The following is a 14098-nucleotide window of genomic DNA, read 5'->3' as shown; positions in this document are numbered from 1 at the left end:
ATTAACCGTTGCAGTAGGAAAAAGCTATTCCTTACATTTTTTTAACTTAAATTTGCCAGATGAAATATGTGTTTATCACCAGTCGCATATGTACAGACCCGCTTGGACACACACACACACACACACACACACACACACACACACACACACACACACACACACACACACACACACACACACACACACACACACACACACACACACACACACACACACACACACACACACACACACACACAGAGGGGCGGAGGTGTGACAGCTTTGTGTGTTGGCAAACATGAGCTTAGCAGTGAAGAGCCTTTCAAGCAGGATTAAGCTGCTAAGTGTCAATGGAACGGACAAGTAGGCCAAAGACCACTAAGATATCACTCACACTGCAAACAATTAGCGTTAGTGCGTCTGTGTGTATTTGCAGCGGTATGGAAAGCAGGTAGGAAGTGGAAGTGTGTGGCAGATTATTTGTGGAAAAACAGAGGAGAAAATCAGCGGGACACACACACACACACACACACACACACTCTCTCACTGTACTCACATTCACTAGTCCTCTCACAGACTACGGACTGTGGAGCCTCGGCACAGCCCTGGCAGGACCATCTGTTCCTGCTGAAATCAGCACAGCAGGAGCCTACCAGAGCACACACACACCAACACTCACTGTTACAGCATGCTTCAGTTCTGGCATAGTGATAGTCTATTTATTCCCCACACTGACGCAGGACAGCACTCACACATTTGAGTTGAGTAAGATGATGTGGATGCAGTGACATACATACTACATCATAGCAGTATATATTTCCAAACAGTTCCTGTCAGGTGTGTATTTATGTTGACACACTTATCACTGGAGAATTATATTTTTCAACCCACGACGTGTTGGCTGTGTACCAGTTGTTGTCCTTCAGCTATGGTGTACTTGTAGGTTTATCCTTGGACAGATTTTGTGCCAGTTTTATTCATCATAGATGAGCACATTACACTAAAACATGAGTTTTAGCGTTGTTAGTTTTCCTGTTTGGTCAGAATCTGTGACTTCTCTGCTCACACTGTACAGGTAAAGACTAAGCTCTCAGCAGAGTTTATCCCGTCACAATAAAGCTATGTTAACCTTCCTGTTGTCCTCGTTTACGGGCACCAAAAAATATTGTTTCCTTGTCTGGAAAAAAATCCAAAAATTCAGCAAAAAAATTACCCAAATTTCAGAAATTTTGCAAAACCTTCAGGAAGAAAATTCCAATAATTCCTGAAAAGTTTCTCTTAAAGTTTTATTTAAAAAAAATCCCCCAAATGTGGCAAGAAAATTCTTGTAAATATTTTCAAACAATGAGTAAAAATCTTCCAAAACAAATCCTAAAAAATATCTAAAATGATTACAAATATATCAGTAAAACTTCTAATATTTTCTTTAAGAATATTCACAAAAATAAACCAAAATCCAGCGAATTTCACTGGATTTTGGTTGATTTTTTTTTTTTTTTGCGTGAATGTTCTTAGAAACATTTTTAGCATTTCTATTTTTCCACCAAAAATTTTTCACAGATTTCCCAAAGATGTTGAAAATGTGGACATCAGAAGTTTCACTGTGAAAATATATTTTTTTCCCCGATTTTCAAACTTTAAAACGGGTCAATTTTGACCCACAGGACAACACGAGGGTTAAACATAATGGCTCTATCCATAGTGTTCACCAAAAGGGAGATAGACTGGGTTACTTTGTGCAATTTGTAGTGCTGAAAATGAACTGCTGGCTCAAAAGCATTTTCAAGTTAATTATAAATGCGCGGGGCTTGTCTTAATTTATGTTTTGATAGATAGATAGATGGATAGAGACAATACATTCATCTCTCCTTGTTAGTCTGTGGCCTCATGTCTCTCCAGTCTGACTCACGATCAGCAGGAAATGCGCACACATACAGCTTTCTCCTTTTCAATAATCGACCGAGGGGAGTTGCGCTCTCCTGTCAATGTTATCTATTTCCCTCCCAGAGGCAACATCAGCATTTTCTCTGTTTTCTGCCATCTCATCAGTACCCTGAGCTCTGACCTCCTCTGGCCTGCACCTGGACCCGGTCAAGGCAAAACTACCGTGCAGTCGTGTAAAGATACACTACGTTGCGAGGGTTACTGAAGACTATCATTCTTCAAGGCAAGCAGCGAATGCACATTTTGTAACCTACAATTGCAAGTCAGAGGAAAGCTTGTAGCAGGAAAAATAGATGACAGTAAAGATGTTAACTCATCAGTGGCCACAGAAATCCGTTATTGGATTTGAAAAAAGTTGACCTACACTTGTCCTGCTGATAATATAGATTAGAATACCAATTTCAAGGTCATTTATCTTCAATTCTGAAGGCTTCTGCATTTGTTCTGTGCTTCAGTCTGAGTACTATAAGGTATATTAGGTGTACAGAGTGTTTGGTTGTTGTCCTCATTGTGGACCTTAACGACTTATTTCTTGATTGCACGCTCTCAAAAGAAGCAAGCTGTAATTAAAGGTAATAGTCACTGAACTGTTGAACCCGGTTATTTGGAAGGGTTTAGTCATCACAACAGGCACAGGATTAACAATTAAAAAAATACCAGTGCATCTTGTATGCTAAAAAGAACACAAGATCTGATTTCAGAATGATTTTCAGTAATAATTGTTAGAAGGCAATTATAGCAGAGCGTTTTCTGCTGTGTTTTGATCTGGATTTTTTAACATTCCATCAGTAAAGCTTCAGCATCATCTCAGAAAAAAATCAACTAGCAAAAACAAGTAGAGATGGCAAGCAAATCTGAATGTGATACACAATCATTAAATAATAAATTAATACCAATAAGACTGAGATTTAGTGACGGGACAAGGAGTTAATAAAAGCAGGAAAGCATAAGAGAAGTGGGAGGTAAATTGGAACAGACCAGATGCATAAGTTGAGATCAGTGGGGAAATCAGTGTATTAAGAGAAGTAATTGCTTTGTGTGTGTATGTGTTTTGTGAGTGGAGTCATTGTGTGTCCCTTTAGAGCTTTGTGTTCCCTTATTCATGAAACAGGTCCACTTATCTATATCTGACATTTTTATACAAAAGAAGTGGTTCTAAAAGTTAGACTGAAACAATCAAAGCAAACAAAAATGTGGTGACATTCCAACATATATTTTCAGTCATGTTTATTAGTGTGAAATGTGAAATGCAGTGCTTTCCTACAAGCTTTGTTGAGATTTTATCAACATTACACAGTTGTAGAATGGAAAAGAACAAGTGTTCCTGTTACTGCACATCAAATGTGAGAGCTTAGATCACAAACGAATTCTGAAAGTTGAATAAAATGACAGAAGTACTACCATTGGGACAGAAGATTACAGCTCAACACATCCATGTCTCCCAAAAATTACATTCCTATACAGCTGAACTGAATTTTCAATTACATTTCAAAAGAAACATATTCTCTACCAGATATCGTTTGTTTGTGATAAATCACAACTATATTTCTAATCACCAGGTCTTTGCCATTTGTTTTTTTGCTTTGCTGTTGCTCCTTTTCAGCCAATCAGTCAAATATGAGATGTGATGAACTCATCACTCTGGTAACATAGAAAATGTAAAAATAAAAAAGGTTTAAAATATACAATAAAATGAAATAGATCAACAATAAAAATATTGGTCCCACATGCAACACAAACCTGCAGTTCCTATGTGGAAGCTCTGCTGTGACTTTGTAGCAGCTCTGCTACATCATAGTTTTGTCTTTTAGGGGGATGATGCATTTCTTTAAAATTGTAAATGGGAACACAGTTTAGTCATATAAGAAATTTTTCTTGTTGTAAAGCAACCACCACCCTCTAAAAGACAATTCATTAAGTCCAATCCAAAATACATTTAGCATTTCCATTGTGAAGCTTTCTTTGGTTTTCTGTCCAGCACGGTTCTGACTTTCAATCACACTGACTCTCAGGTGTAAAATAGTTTTTTAATAAATTGGCTGGAATGAAAATCAGCAGGGTTTCCCATTGTGAGGACTGGACTGAGGGCCATATTTTTAAATCACCAGTCTTAATAGTTAAAATCCTGATAGGGGTTTCCTGCTGCACTTGGCTGTTGTCATGCTTTTTAATTCCATTCAATGTCAAGTACTCAACCTGAGCAGTAGTAGACAGACGGAAACACAATGAATAATAATACATCAGTCTGTTTAATGAAGAGGATTGTTTAAATATAATAGAAAGACAGATGAAGAGAGAAAAGCACAAATGTGAATAAATCCTTTATACGATATACTGTACATGCCTCTACCTACTTTAGAAGAGATACAGCTAAGAAGTGACAGGAAATGAGAATGTCCATTATGAACATGTAGTACCTGACACAATTTCCCTGGTGTCCTTTGTTCTAATATCCTTCCAGCGTTTGTCGAGCCTGCTGCATAGTCCTGCATTAATGAGACATAATGCAGATAACATCTACAGCATGCCACTTCCTCATCATCATGTCTCTGCTGTGTAGGATGCATATTAAAAAGGAGTGACCAGTGCATGTGCACTTTAGGTCATCTTGTGCTTTTACTATTTTACTGTTTTTTGTGCATTGTTTATTTGTGCAGATGAAAACAGAATGAGCAACCATTTAAGCTCCCATGTAGGGCAAATCTTTTTTTGTGTGTTTTTTGGTTGGTATGAGCATAAAAACATTCACTTTTGCTAGCTCAACGACTTCTAGCTTTACAAGTGAGTTTTACCCAGGTTCTATGTAACACCAAACTAACCAGTAGTCTATGACTGATGGCACGGAGCTGACAGCTTACAGCTTATTGGACTTTAAAGAGCAAAATGGCCCCTTTAGAAAAACCAGAGGTTATACAGCCGTGGTGAAGTGAACCATTTTTGCAGTATTTTGAGCTGAAAAACTGAAAGACTCACTGTGGGGACATGTTAGACTTTGATTAATTTGCTGAAACGAGGCACAATATGGGACCTTTAACCCATTAAGGAAGCAGCTGCAGCCTCCACAGTGGTGCCAATCGACCCATCCTGGCCATGATACCTTAAGGAGGACAGTGTCTAATTAAAAGGGTTCCCTTTGAAGTGCCTCTCTGCCTGTCTTTGTGCCTCTTTCTCCAAACTTCTGGTAGATTAAGCAGCACTCAATTCTGCTCCTGAAAGTGCAGCTGTTTTTACACCCAAATTACTGTCTCTTCATTCTTGTCATATCTCTTTATCTGCGAAAGAAATGCTGTTTATTTTCTTGAAAGGTATTTAAATGTAAAACTTGTTTTTATCTGGAAGGAACGGTAGGTTCTTATCTGAGCAGGAAATCATTGTGTATTACTGGAAAGGAAATATGTTCATTATGGGAAGGAAAATCTCCTTCGGTCTAGCTGAAATAACTGGGCATTGTTGTGAGTTGTGCTCACCGTTCAGTTTATTCAGTGTTCTTTTATCTAAATGTAATCCATTGGTGACATATTTGCATTGCTTCCAGTAGTTGTTTACTATGGTGAAGTTAAATAATCAGAAAACTCCTTCCACTGGCAGGTGGTCTTTCTGGCTTTGAGTGTGCAATGGTAGCACATTTTGAACGTGCTGTAAAAAATCAGAACCACCGACTATCAGAAAAGTTATTATTGCGGCAATAAACAAAGCCCTCTACCGTCCCGTATTCATCCCAGATTGCACTTGAATCATACTTCTATTTTAGCCAACCTTTTTGCAGTCTAATCAATCTCCTATACTCTAGGATACTGTGCTGGATATAGTGGCGCTAATGATGTTCATATGGCAGCAAAAAAGAAGAGAAACTGAACAAAAAAAAGAAATTAGGAAGTGAGATGCTCTGTGAGATGGAATGTGAAGGTCGCAAAAAGGGACATGGAAAGAAAATGCATGGGAGAGAGTCTTTGTTTTCATCGAAATTCAGATCTACCTTTTTTTTCAAGAAGAACAGAGAATAGTCATTATTGTCTCCTCTGTAAATGCAGGATCTTCTCTCTGCTATCTCATCTGCTGTCAAAAATGAAGCTCCTTCCTTTCTCTCTCCTTCGACACCTCTCCTCCTTTCAGTGTGTACCTTCCTGTAACACTGTCTACATTTTTGACCACTTGTCTCTTCATTTGCCTTTGTCTCCGTCTGCCCTGCTGTCTCACTCAATTTGAGAAACAGGCCGAGCAAACAGACACCTCGGTCCACCTGTTTACACAGTGCATGCTTTACCACAGCAGAGGTGGTTAGAGAGGTGTGTACGGGAGCGTGAATCTGCATCCATTCTGATTACTGTGCACCACCTGCACCTAAGAGTTCAGTTATTTGTGTGTGCTGGTGTCTGTGTGGCATGTTTGTCCAGCTAATTAACACACACTTTTGCAGATGTTTTCCCAGATGCAAACATTATGGCACCACCGACCCCGCAGCCCGCCACACACGTCCATAATAATATACCACACCGTCTACTCATGCATTCAAAGTGCCCTTCAGCTGTGGCATGAATGTTCAAACATGATGCCTCAGAAATAGTATTGGAGAGGAAAGCATTCATGAAATGTAAAATACGTCACCTAGGAATAGTTAAGCAGGAGTATAAACACTTTTAGTGTTTATAACTAACTTCGAACTTAACTTTAAAATAGCAGACAGACTGAGCTGCTCATTTCTTTGCAAAGATTAATTTTGTTATAGGTCTGCTTCACTGGAGTGCGTAGGGACATCTGTACAGTTATAGGTGTAGAAAAAGAAGTATAACACGAGACAGCAGGACATAAGCTGGAACAAATGTGACAAGAACATTCTGTCTACTGAAAGAACAAATCCCAGAGAGATCATTTCTCTCTTCGTATAACAATACATTCCTTTCTTTTCATGTACCAAAACTATGGTTTCATTTCGAAAGCAGTATATAATGCAGGCATACACATTAATCCAAACTTAAATTTAGGCCACAAGGTTTATAGCAAATGAGTCATTTTAAGTCCATTTCGCACTGAAATGTCTGGTTGATTCATGGATTAAGACTAACAACAGAACCGAGAGCCGGGCATTTGTTTATCAAGCAAAATGACTAAACAGTCTCTGGTTGTCTTTGTGTTATATCTTGATAAATTGAACTTGGCTTTTGGTAAGGGATAATCTTGAAACAACAGTTTATCAAAAATAAAAGAATAAACAAAATCCTGAAAGCATATGACAATAACAGAACCAAAATCAGAAATTCATAATATGTTGTACGTTTTTTTTAATATATTATATAGGCACGCATTTGCAGATGGAAATCCAAGCCTTCTACAAAAACGTAGAAGCAACGGGCTGTAAAAAAACAAACGTGCAAGATGATGTCCTGCAAAGTGAAGTTAAATGTATAGATTGATTTTTTTCTTGTATAAATTAAATCTTTGCTGTGTTTGAAGTTTGTTTTCAAGATGCTAGTATTTCGAAGCTTGTTGTTGGTGTAGGGCGCAGGGCTTTCTTGGTTATAATCACACAATGAATGGTTTATTATAGTATAATAAACCATGAGTTCTGTAAAATAATTATATTTGTTCATTCCATTTTGTTTTGGGACAGTGAAACTTGTAGGTCCATCCATCCATCCATCCTCTATACACCGCTTTATCCTCACTAGGGTCATGGGGGGTGCTGGAGTCTATCCCAGCTGACTGGGGTGAAGGCAGGGGACACCCTGGACAGGTCGCCAGTCTGTCACAGGGCTACATATACAGACAAACAATCACACTCCCATTCACACCTATGGACAATTTAGAATAATCAATTAACCTCAGCATATTTTTTGGACTGTGGGAGGAAGCTGGAGTACCCGGAGAAAACCCACGCATGCACAGGGAGAACATGCAAACTCCATGCAGAAAGATCCCAGGCAAACCCCGAGATTTGAACCGGGGATCTTCTTGCTGCAGGGCGAAAGTGCTAACCACTACGCTACTATGCAGCCCAAACTTGTAGGTATCCTTTTTTATTTAATGAATGTCTACATTATGTGGCTGCACAGATTTGTTTCTGTTGCTAGTCTGCCATGTAACCAGAGGTAGTTTCACTGGTGAAATAATGACTGTGCGTCTTTGTGAGGGAGCTGATGAAGCATCCTCCTCACTACTGTAAAGCTGCATGAACTGACAGACTGATACAGGAAGTTATTTTGGTTTTGTTATGTTTATTTGATATCCCTCTAACTTCTCCCTCTGAGTTCTGTTTCCAGGGGGCGTGTTCATGAAGTGCACACTTGGAGATGCACCCAGGGGTGGCGCACCTGGATTTGATCAGTGATTAGATCATACCAGGCAGTCGAGATAGAGAGGGGGCGGAGTTGTTAGAGTGTTTGATTTTGTTTAGATTTTTGTTTAGTTAATTCTTTGGTTTATTATGGGTTTCATTTTCCTGTATAGTTCTGTGTATGTTGTGTGTAGTCTTGAGTGTATTAGCCAGGTAAATCTGGTGGGGGAGATGAGTTTGGTGTGAGGAGATAGTGATAATGGTATGATCTGGAATGATTAGGTGGCAGGTGTGAGGAGTGTGCGTGTGAGAGGGGTCAGGCCGTGTGCTCTGCTGAACAGGAATGCTGCCACATGTTCTTCATGTACCGTTTGTTGCCTCTTCAGAATCTTTTATTGTAAGTTTTTGGATTAATTAAAAACCCAGAAAAATATTAGAGCTCTGGAAAAAAAAACTCCTGTCTGCTGTGGCTCTTTTTACCATCACACTCCACCCCTCCATACCACTTGGCATTTCCATCCGGCTTGTGAGGTTCCCAACATCTGAAACCTTACAGTCTTGAATTTTAACATCCTGCTAGCAGTGTTCCTGATGAATGGAAGTGTGATGAAGCAACTGAAAATTTCTTGCTAAAAGAAGACTGACCCAAAGGTCTGATAATCAGATTACACTATTGGGCACAACAACCCAAACTCTACAAGGGAAAACACAGTGAAAATAAGCTCCTCCAACACTAATTAGCACAAACTCTCTGTCAATCCTCTGTCTCCCTTCACTCTGTCTCTTCCAGTGTTCATCTTATTTGATGGTTATCAGATGAGAAAGGTGTAAATTGCTGCTCCAAGCTATCTCAGCAGATTTCCCTGCTTTGCTATCTCTCTTTCATCTTTGAGTCTCCTCCCTTGTTTCTTATCCTCTGCCTGCTTCCTTTCCTCTCCTTGTAGAAAACACAATGTAGTCACCAACTCCTGATGAAGAAAAGACACAGCATTGATGTGTGTTTTCCCTCATACATACAGTTCTGCAGTTCTGGGAGAAATATAATCAATAAGGAACCAAACTGAGATGGAGAACACGTCTGTCTATGCGTGTGCCATGTGCAAATCTACCCATGTGTGTGTGTGCACATGCTAATATCATTAGCCACCACCAGTGTTAATGAGGCAGGGCTTCTGCCAGTTTTTCCCCCTTTTCTCCTCCCCTTCTCTGGAGAATAACACGGAATCACACATTAATGACCCACCAGCATGGTGTGAATAAGTGAGAAGAGAAAAATGAGAATTGGGTTCTGGTGGGAGAGCAGACATGGAGGCTGGATGCAGAGAGAAATGTAATAATTGGTCAGTTTGAGTGCAAGGAAGTCAAAACCACAGGAGAATTTCTGAACAAACAGACGGATAGTTTTTTACGGGGAACGTGCAGCCGTGCATATGAAAACCTGATCTATTTAGACACCCTCGGTCCCAATGGGAGGCAGTCAAAGGTGTGCATACTGTCAGCCACATGTTGTTCAGAAGATGCAGGGTTTCGTTTACGCTTTGATTTCAACAAAGTATAAATTCAATTTTGTCTTAGAATATTTTGAAGCTATAATATACAGTGTATTTTTCGTTCTTGTACAGTTGATTTTAATTAAAGAAAAATGAGAAGGAAACTGCCATGAGAGAAACAACGAGAGGGAATTGGTGTTGTTGTTTATCACTGAATTCTTCTCATAATGAGAACTGAATAGGGGCTGGCACATTGTTATTATGCTTCTTGGCAGGGTGTTTGTATCTGTGTCTGCGCTTGTGTGCCTGCACTATAATCATGTGCATACAGTCCTAAGTGGCAAAGCCATGTTGGAAGAGAGCTTACTGCCCCCCTCCAGCAAGGAGCATTGGCTGTAAGGTAACTGGCAAAACACAAGTGCATAGACGCTGTCGCTGCCAGGTGTGTTGAGGAGGTAATTGTTAGTGTGGCAGGCCAGAGGCCAGTGGCTTAGAGAGGGAGAGCTGGAGAGAAAATGAGTCGCAGCTTCTGGTGGAGACTGCTTGCCCGAGGGGCCAGCTCAATATCTGCTGCTGCTGTTGTTCATCCGATTCCTGTCTGTCCCCTTTGTACTTGTCCTATAGTTCAGCGGTTTGCCTCTCTTGCCCGTTCTCTCTGTCCTACTTGCTCCCGTTCATGGTCATTTCCTATTCACCCTATCTTCTGCCCTTTCTCTTCATATTTGCTGCTACTCTCCCCCCTTCTCTTTTTCTCATTCTCCCTGGATCCCCCTGAGGTCTTACCAAGAGGCTGCGGTATCGCCACACTTTAATCCCCTGCAGGTCCACTCCAGGAGAGACCAACAATCACATGTGTGTCTATCTTCTCTGTCCCCTGATTGCACCCAGATAGAGCTCTGGATGTATGTAGTCTCAAACTGATGAGATTCTCTGCACATTTGAGACACTGTTTATCAGGTAGAGTATGAGAAAATTGCCTGTGATACATGTGTTTCTGCAAGGTTGCTGTTTGGTTAGATGAGGGCTGAAAGCAGACAGAGACGGTGTGTTGTCTATAATGGACTTTAATAGATGCGTGTGTACTTTCGGCTGGATTCTGCCCCAGGAAAGTCTGTATTGCTTCCCATGTCAGAGCAGAGCCTGCTTAATCTGATTTCTCAGAGATTATGGGTTTTGCAGATCAAACCCAAATCCAGTAATGAGGTTCTGGCACTACAGTGTTAATTTTGGCAACAATTCTGTTTATTGTAGTTTTAGTCTTGAAATCAGAATTTGATTTTATGTCATGATTCACTTTATAATCAACTCAAATTCATGATTAGATCAAAACTTTGTCAGCATTTTAGTGCTTTAAGGGAAGATCAAATATGAGCATTGCTACCCTGACCCTAATTTTTTCCCCCATTTTTAAATGCCATTTAATCCTTACTGCTTAAGTGATAATATAAAGAGGTTTGTCGATGTGTTTTTGTATTTATCTCCTTTTCATCTCATCTTTTATTTTCGAAAATGCTTGTGAATGATTAGAATTTATGAGAATTTTCATTAATGAAGTTAACCCTGTTGCACTTTTCTACACCTGCTTGAGTGTTCAGCCCCTGAATCTGGCAGGCCTCTGAGAAATCAACTTGTGCAAACACACTCGGACGTGCACAGCTCTATAAAAGTAATTGCTCTGGTCTGAGTGTGGCCAGATGCGCCTGTGTACTGTCAGTGGTGATACTGTTGACATTTCATGTTGTGAATAGGAACGTTGTGTATCTGTTCACCTCAGCTCACTCCATGCTGATAAAACTAGCCTGTGTTTTCATAGCAACACCACATGTTTAGTTTACTTTCCATAGCCAGGAGATGAAGATAGAAGTCGTAAGTAGTTTAAATTTACTTATAACAAAAACATGAACTTAATATAACAGGCACGGAAAACCATCAAGGTTAACTGTTAGCCGTCATTGTATCATTTATTCGTTTAGTGCTGAGTTTTTGCTCAGCATCTACATGTTTTTCTTCTGTATTACTGTCGCTTCAGTTTTTTGTTCACTAGAAGGAATAAAAGCCAGGAAAAGATAAGGTTAGAAGACCCATTACTGTCACACATTTTCTTGGAAGGAGCACTCTGCAACACAATGGTCTATCGCCAAGCTCTAAACAGTGCAATTTTAGGTCCAGCTCAGAGTTTTGTCAGTCTCTTTTCTTTCATTTTTTCCCCTGTCCTTCCTCTTTGTAATTCACTATACAGTGAAATGAAAATACTGCACAAAAGAAACAGAAATCCCATATTTTCATACTATTTTTGTCACTGTGTCTTCTAATAAAGTGGTTGAAAACTGTGCATATGCATTCATGTGAGGATCATGATGGCAGCATTACCCTTAAATATACTGTATTTACTATACACTTTACTCACACATCATCTGTACACCTTTTCCTGACAATAAAGAGCAGTTTACAGATTTCTCAACTGGTTTGCATGTATACGTGAGTGCATGCGTGTCTACAAATTGAGGAATTGAGGAGGGTGTGTTAGGCATAAGTGTGTATGAAAACAAGCAAATGTTTGTATTACACCCCCCCTCCCTCAGACCCCTGCCAGCTTATGAAAAATGAATGAAGGCCTCTATGCGTCCGTGTGTGTGTACGCGTATGTGTGTACATGTTCACATGTCTATCTCCACATGTGCTGATCAGCCAGTCTATCAGATCTTTTTCACAAGGACAGACCCTGCACCCCCACTGGGAAAGCTGTGTGAGCATGTGTGTGAAAGAGAGAAAGCGGTGTGATAGAGGGGGAACTCAAGGTATGGCTGGAACGCAAATCTGCAGCGTTGGACAGATGGGGGTTGTTGCTGAGTAGGTTCATGATAATCATGCTGACATACGTGCATCTACTGTCTCTTTAAATCAGTATTTTGTTACATTATTCATTCAGCTATTTATTAATCCTCTGAATTTTAAGCACTTTCTAGGTGTTTTTTTGACATTCCTATGTCATGCACCTCTGTGGAAACAGCACAACCATGGGTGGAGGCGGACATGATCTCAAAAATCTTTTTTCTGTAACATATCAAAGTTGTAATGCCATAAATCATGAATTTATGACATTATTGATTAATAATTTTACAAAAATGTGCAAAATCTGGAATCAACACAAACAAAATTAGGGCTGCAGCTAACGAAGCCTCGAGTAATCGTCTGAGCACGATACGTCATCAAAAGCGGAAGTGAGCGCGCAATGCAACAGAAATCCCCGTCCGACCGGAGCGCGGAACACGGACGGACATCGGCGCTGCATCGTGCATATATGTATGCACGATGCAGCGCGGACATCCACGATCTATCGTAAGCGCGGATGTCAGCGTTTACTATACAGCTGTATCTAAATGCGGATGTCCGCGCTGCATCGTGCATACATAATACATGCACGATGCAGCGCCGATGTCCGTCCGTGTTCCGCGCTCCGGTCGAACGGTGATTTCTGTTGCATTGCGCACTCACTTCCGCTTTTGATGACGTATCGTGCTCAGACGATTACTCGAGGCTTCGTTAGCTGCAGCCCTAAACAAAATTTTTCCAGTTGTCCACAGGTGTTAACCATAGTGAAAAAAATGGTGACTCTACATGCAATAAATAGTTGACCACATGCTTTTTTAAAAATTTCTTTCCACATTCCTCATATTTCTCCTGTCTGCCCTTTGTCGTTACCTTGCAGCGAAAAAGTCAGTATATTTTGCATTGACAGGATCTGATTGGTGCAAATGGTTTAATTTTGGCAATTTTTCAAAGGAGACGTGGAGTAAAGTGATTTTGAGTGAATTCCAGATTCTGAACTTTTTTCTGTCAAAACTGAAAGTCGTACATGATTAGTTCAAGCACCGTTGCAAAGTCGAAAAGCCAACGTTTCCTCCTGCTTATATGATTTCTTGCTATAATAAATGCTTCCCCACGTTTCTTCCTCTGTGTTTACAATCAGGTATAGAAGAAACAAGCTTGCATTTGTCCTTTTTCACATCTTCCTGTAGCTGGTGAAGTGCTCATCAAATGCTCATCCATCTTTCCCCTCTCTCTGTTTCTCTATCACCTAGAAGAACAACCTCTTGTAAAGTGGTGGCCAGAGTGACAAAGGAGCACATGAGGAGCGGAAACGAAGTGACATCAACTTCCTGACCGGTAACCTTTTTTTTGCACCCCACTACGCGCCCGGCAACTCCAGAAGTGGGCGTCAGCAGGAAGGAAACAAGTGACCACTCCTCCTGCAGGCATGGTAATGTACACTCTCTGTTTGTAGGTACTGGATGTTTGTGTGGTTGTGATAGTGGATTAACCACAGAACAGCAAGGAAGCAGCCTCCAGACTATGGGGTGTAAGAGTTCAATCTGATAACTCGTTCTAGACATGACAACAGAGAGTGTGGGTC

The 14098-nt window shown here is 40.3% G+C and overlaps 1 protein-coding gene across 1 annotated transcript in view; it reads left to right on the top strand.

Moving 5' to 3' along the window:
• The window catches only part of strbp (spermatid perinuclear RNA binding protein), an 89049-nt gene that overhangs the window by 38020 nt on the left and 36931 nt on the right, over positions 1 to 14098 (top strand). Inside the window, 1 exon segment of the mRNA XM_051938461.1 lies at positions 13767 to 13945. Within this exon segment, the coding sequence (XP_051794421.1) occupies positions 13943 to 13945 (3 nt within the window). The 5' untranslated portion in view covers positions 13767 to 13942.

Source organism: Acanthochromis polyacanthus, chromosome 18 (genome assembly GCF_021347895.1).
Source record: "Acanthochromis polyacanthus isolate Apoly-LR-REF ecotype Palm Island chromosome 18, KAUST_Apoly_ChrSc, whole genome shotgun sequence".
NCBI lineage: Eukaryota > Metazoa > Chordata > Actinopteri > Pomacentridae > Acanthochromis > Acanthochromis polyacanthus.
The sequence above is the reverse complement of the archived record's forward strand: the minus strand, read 5'-3'. Positions and strand labels throughout refer to the sequence as shown.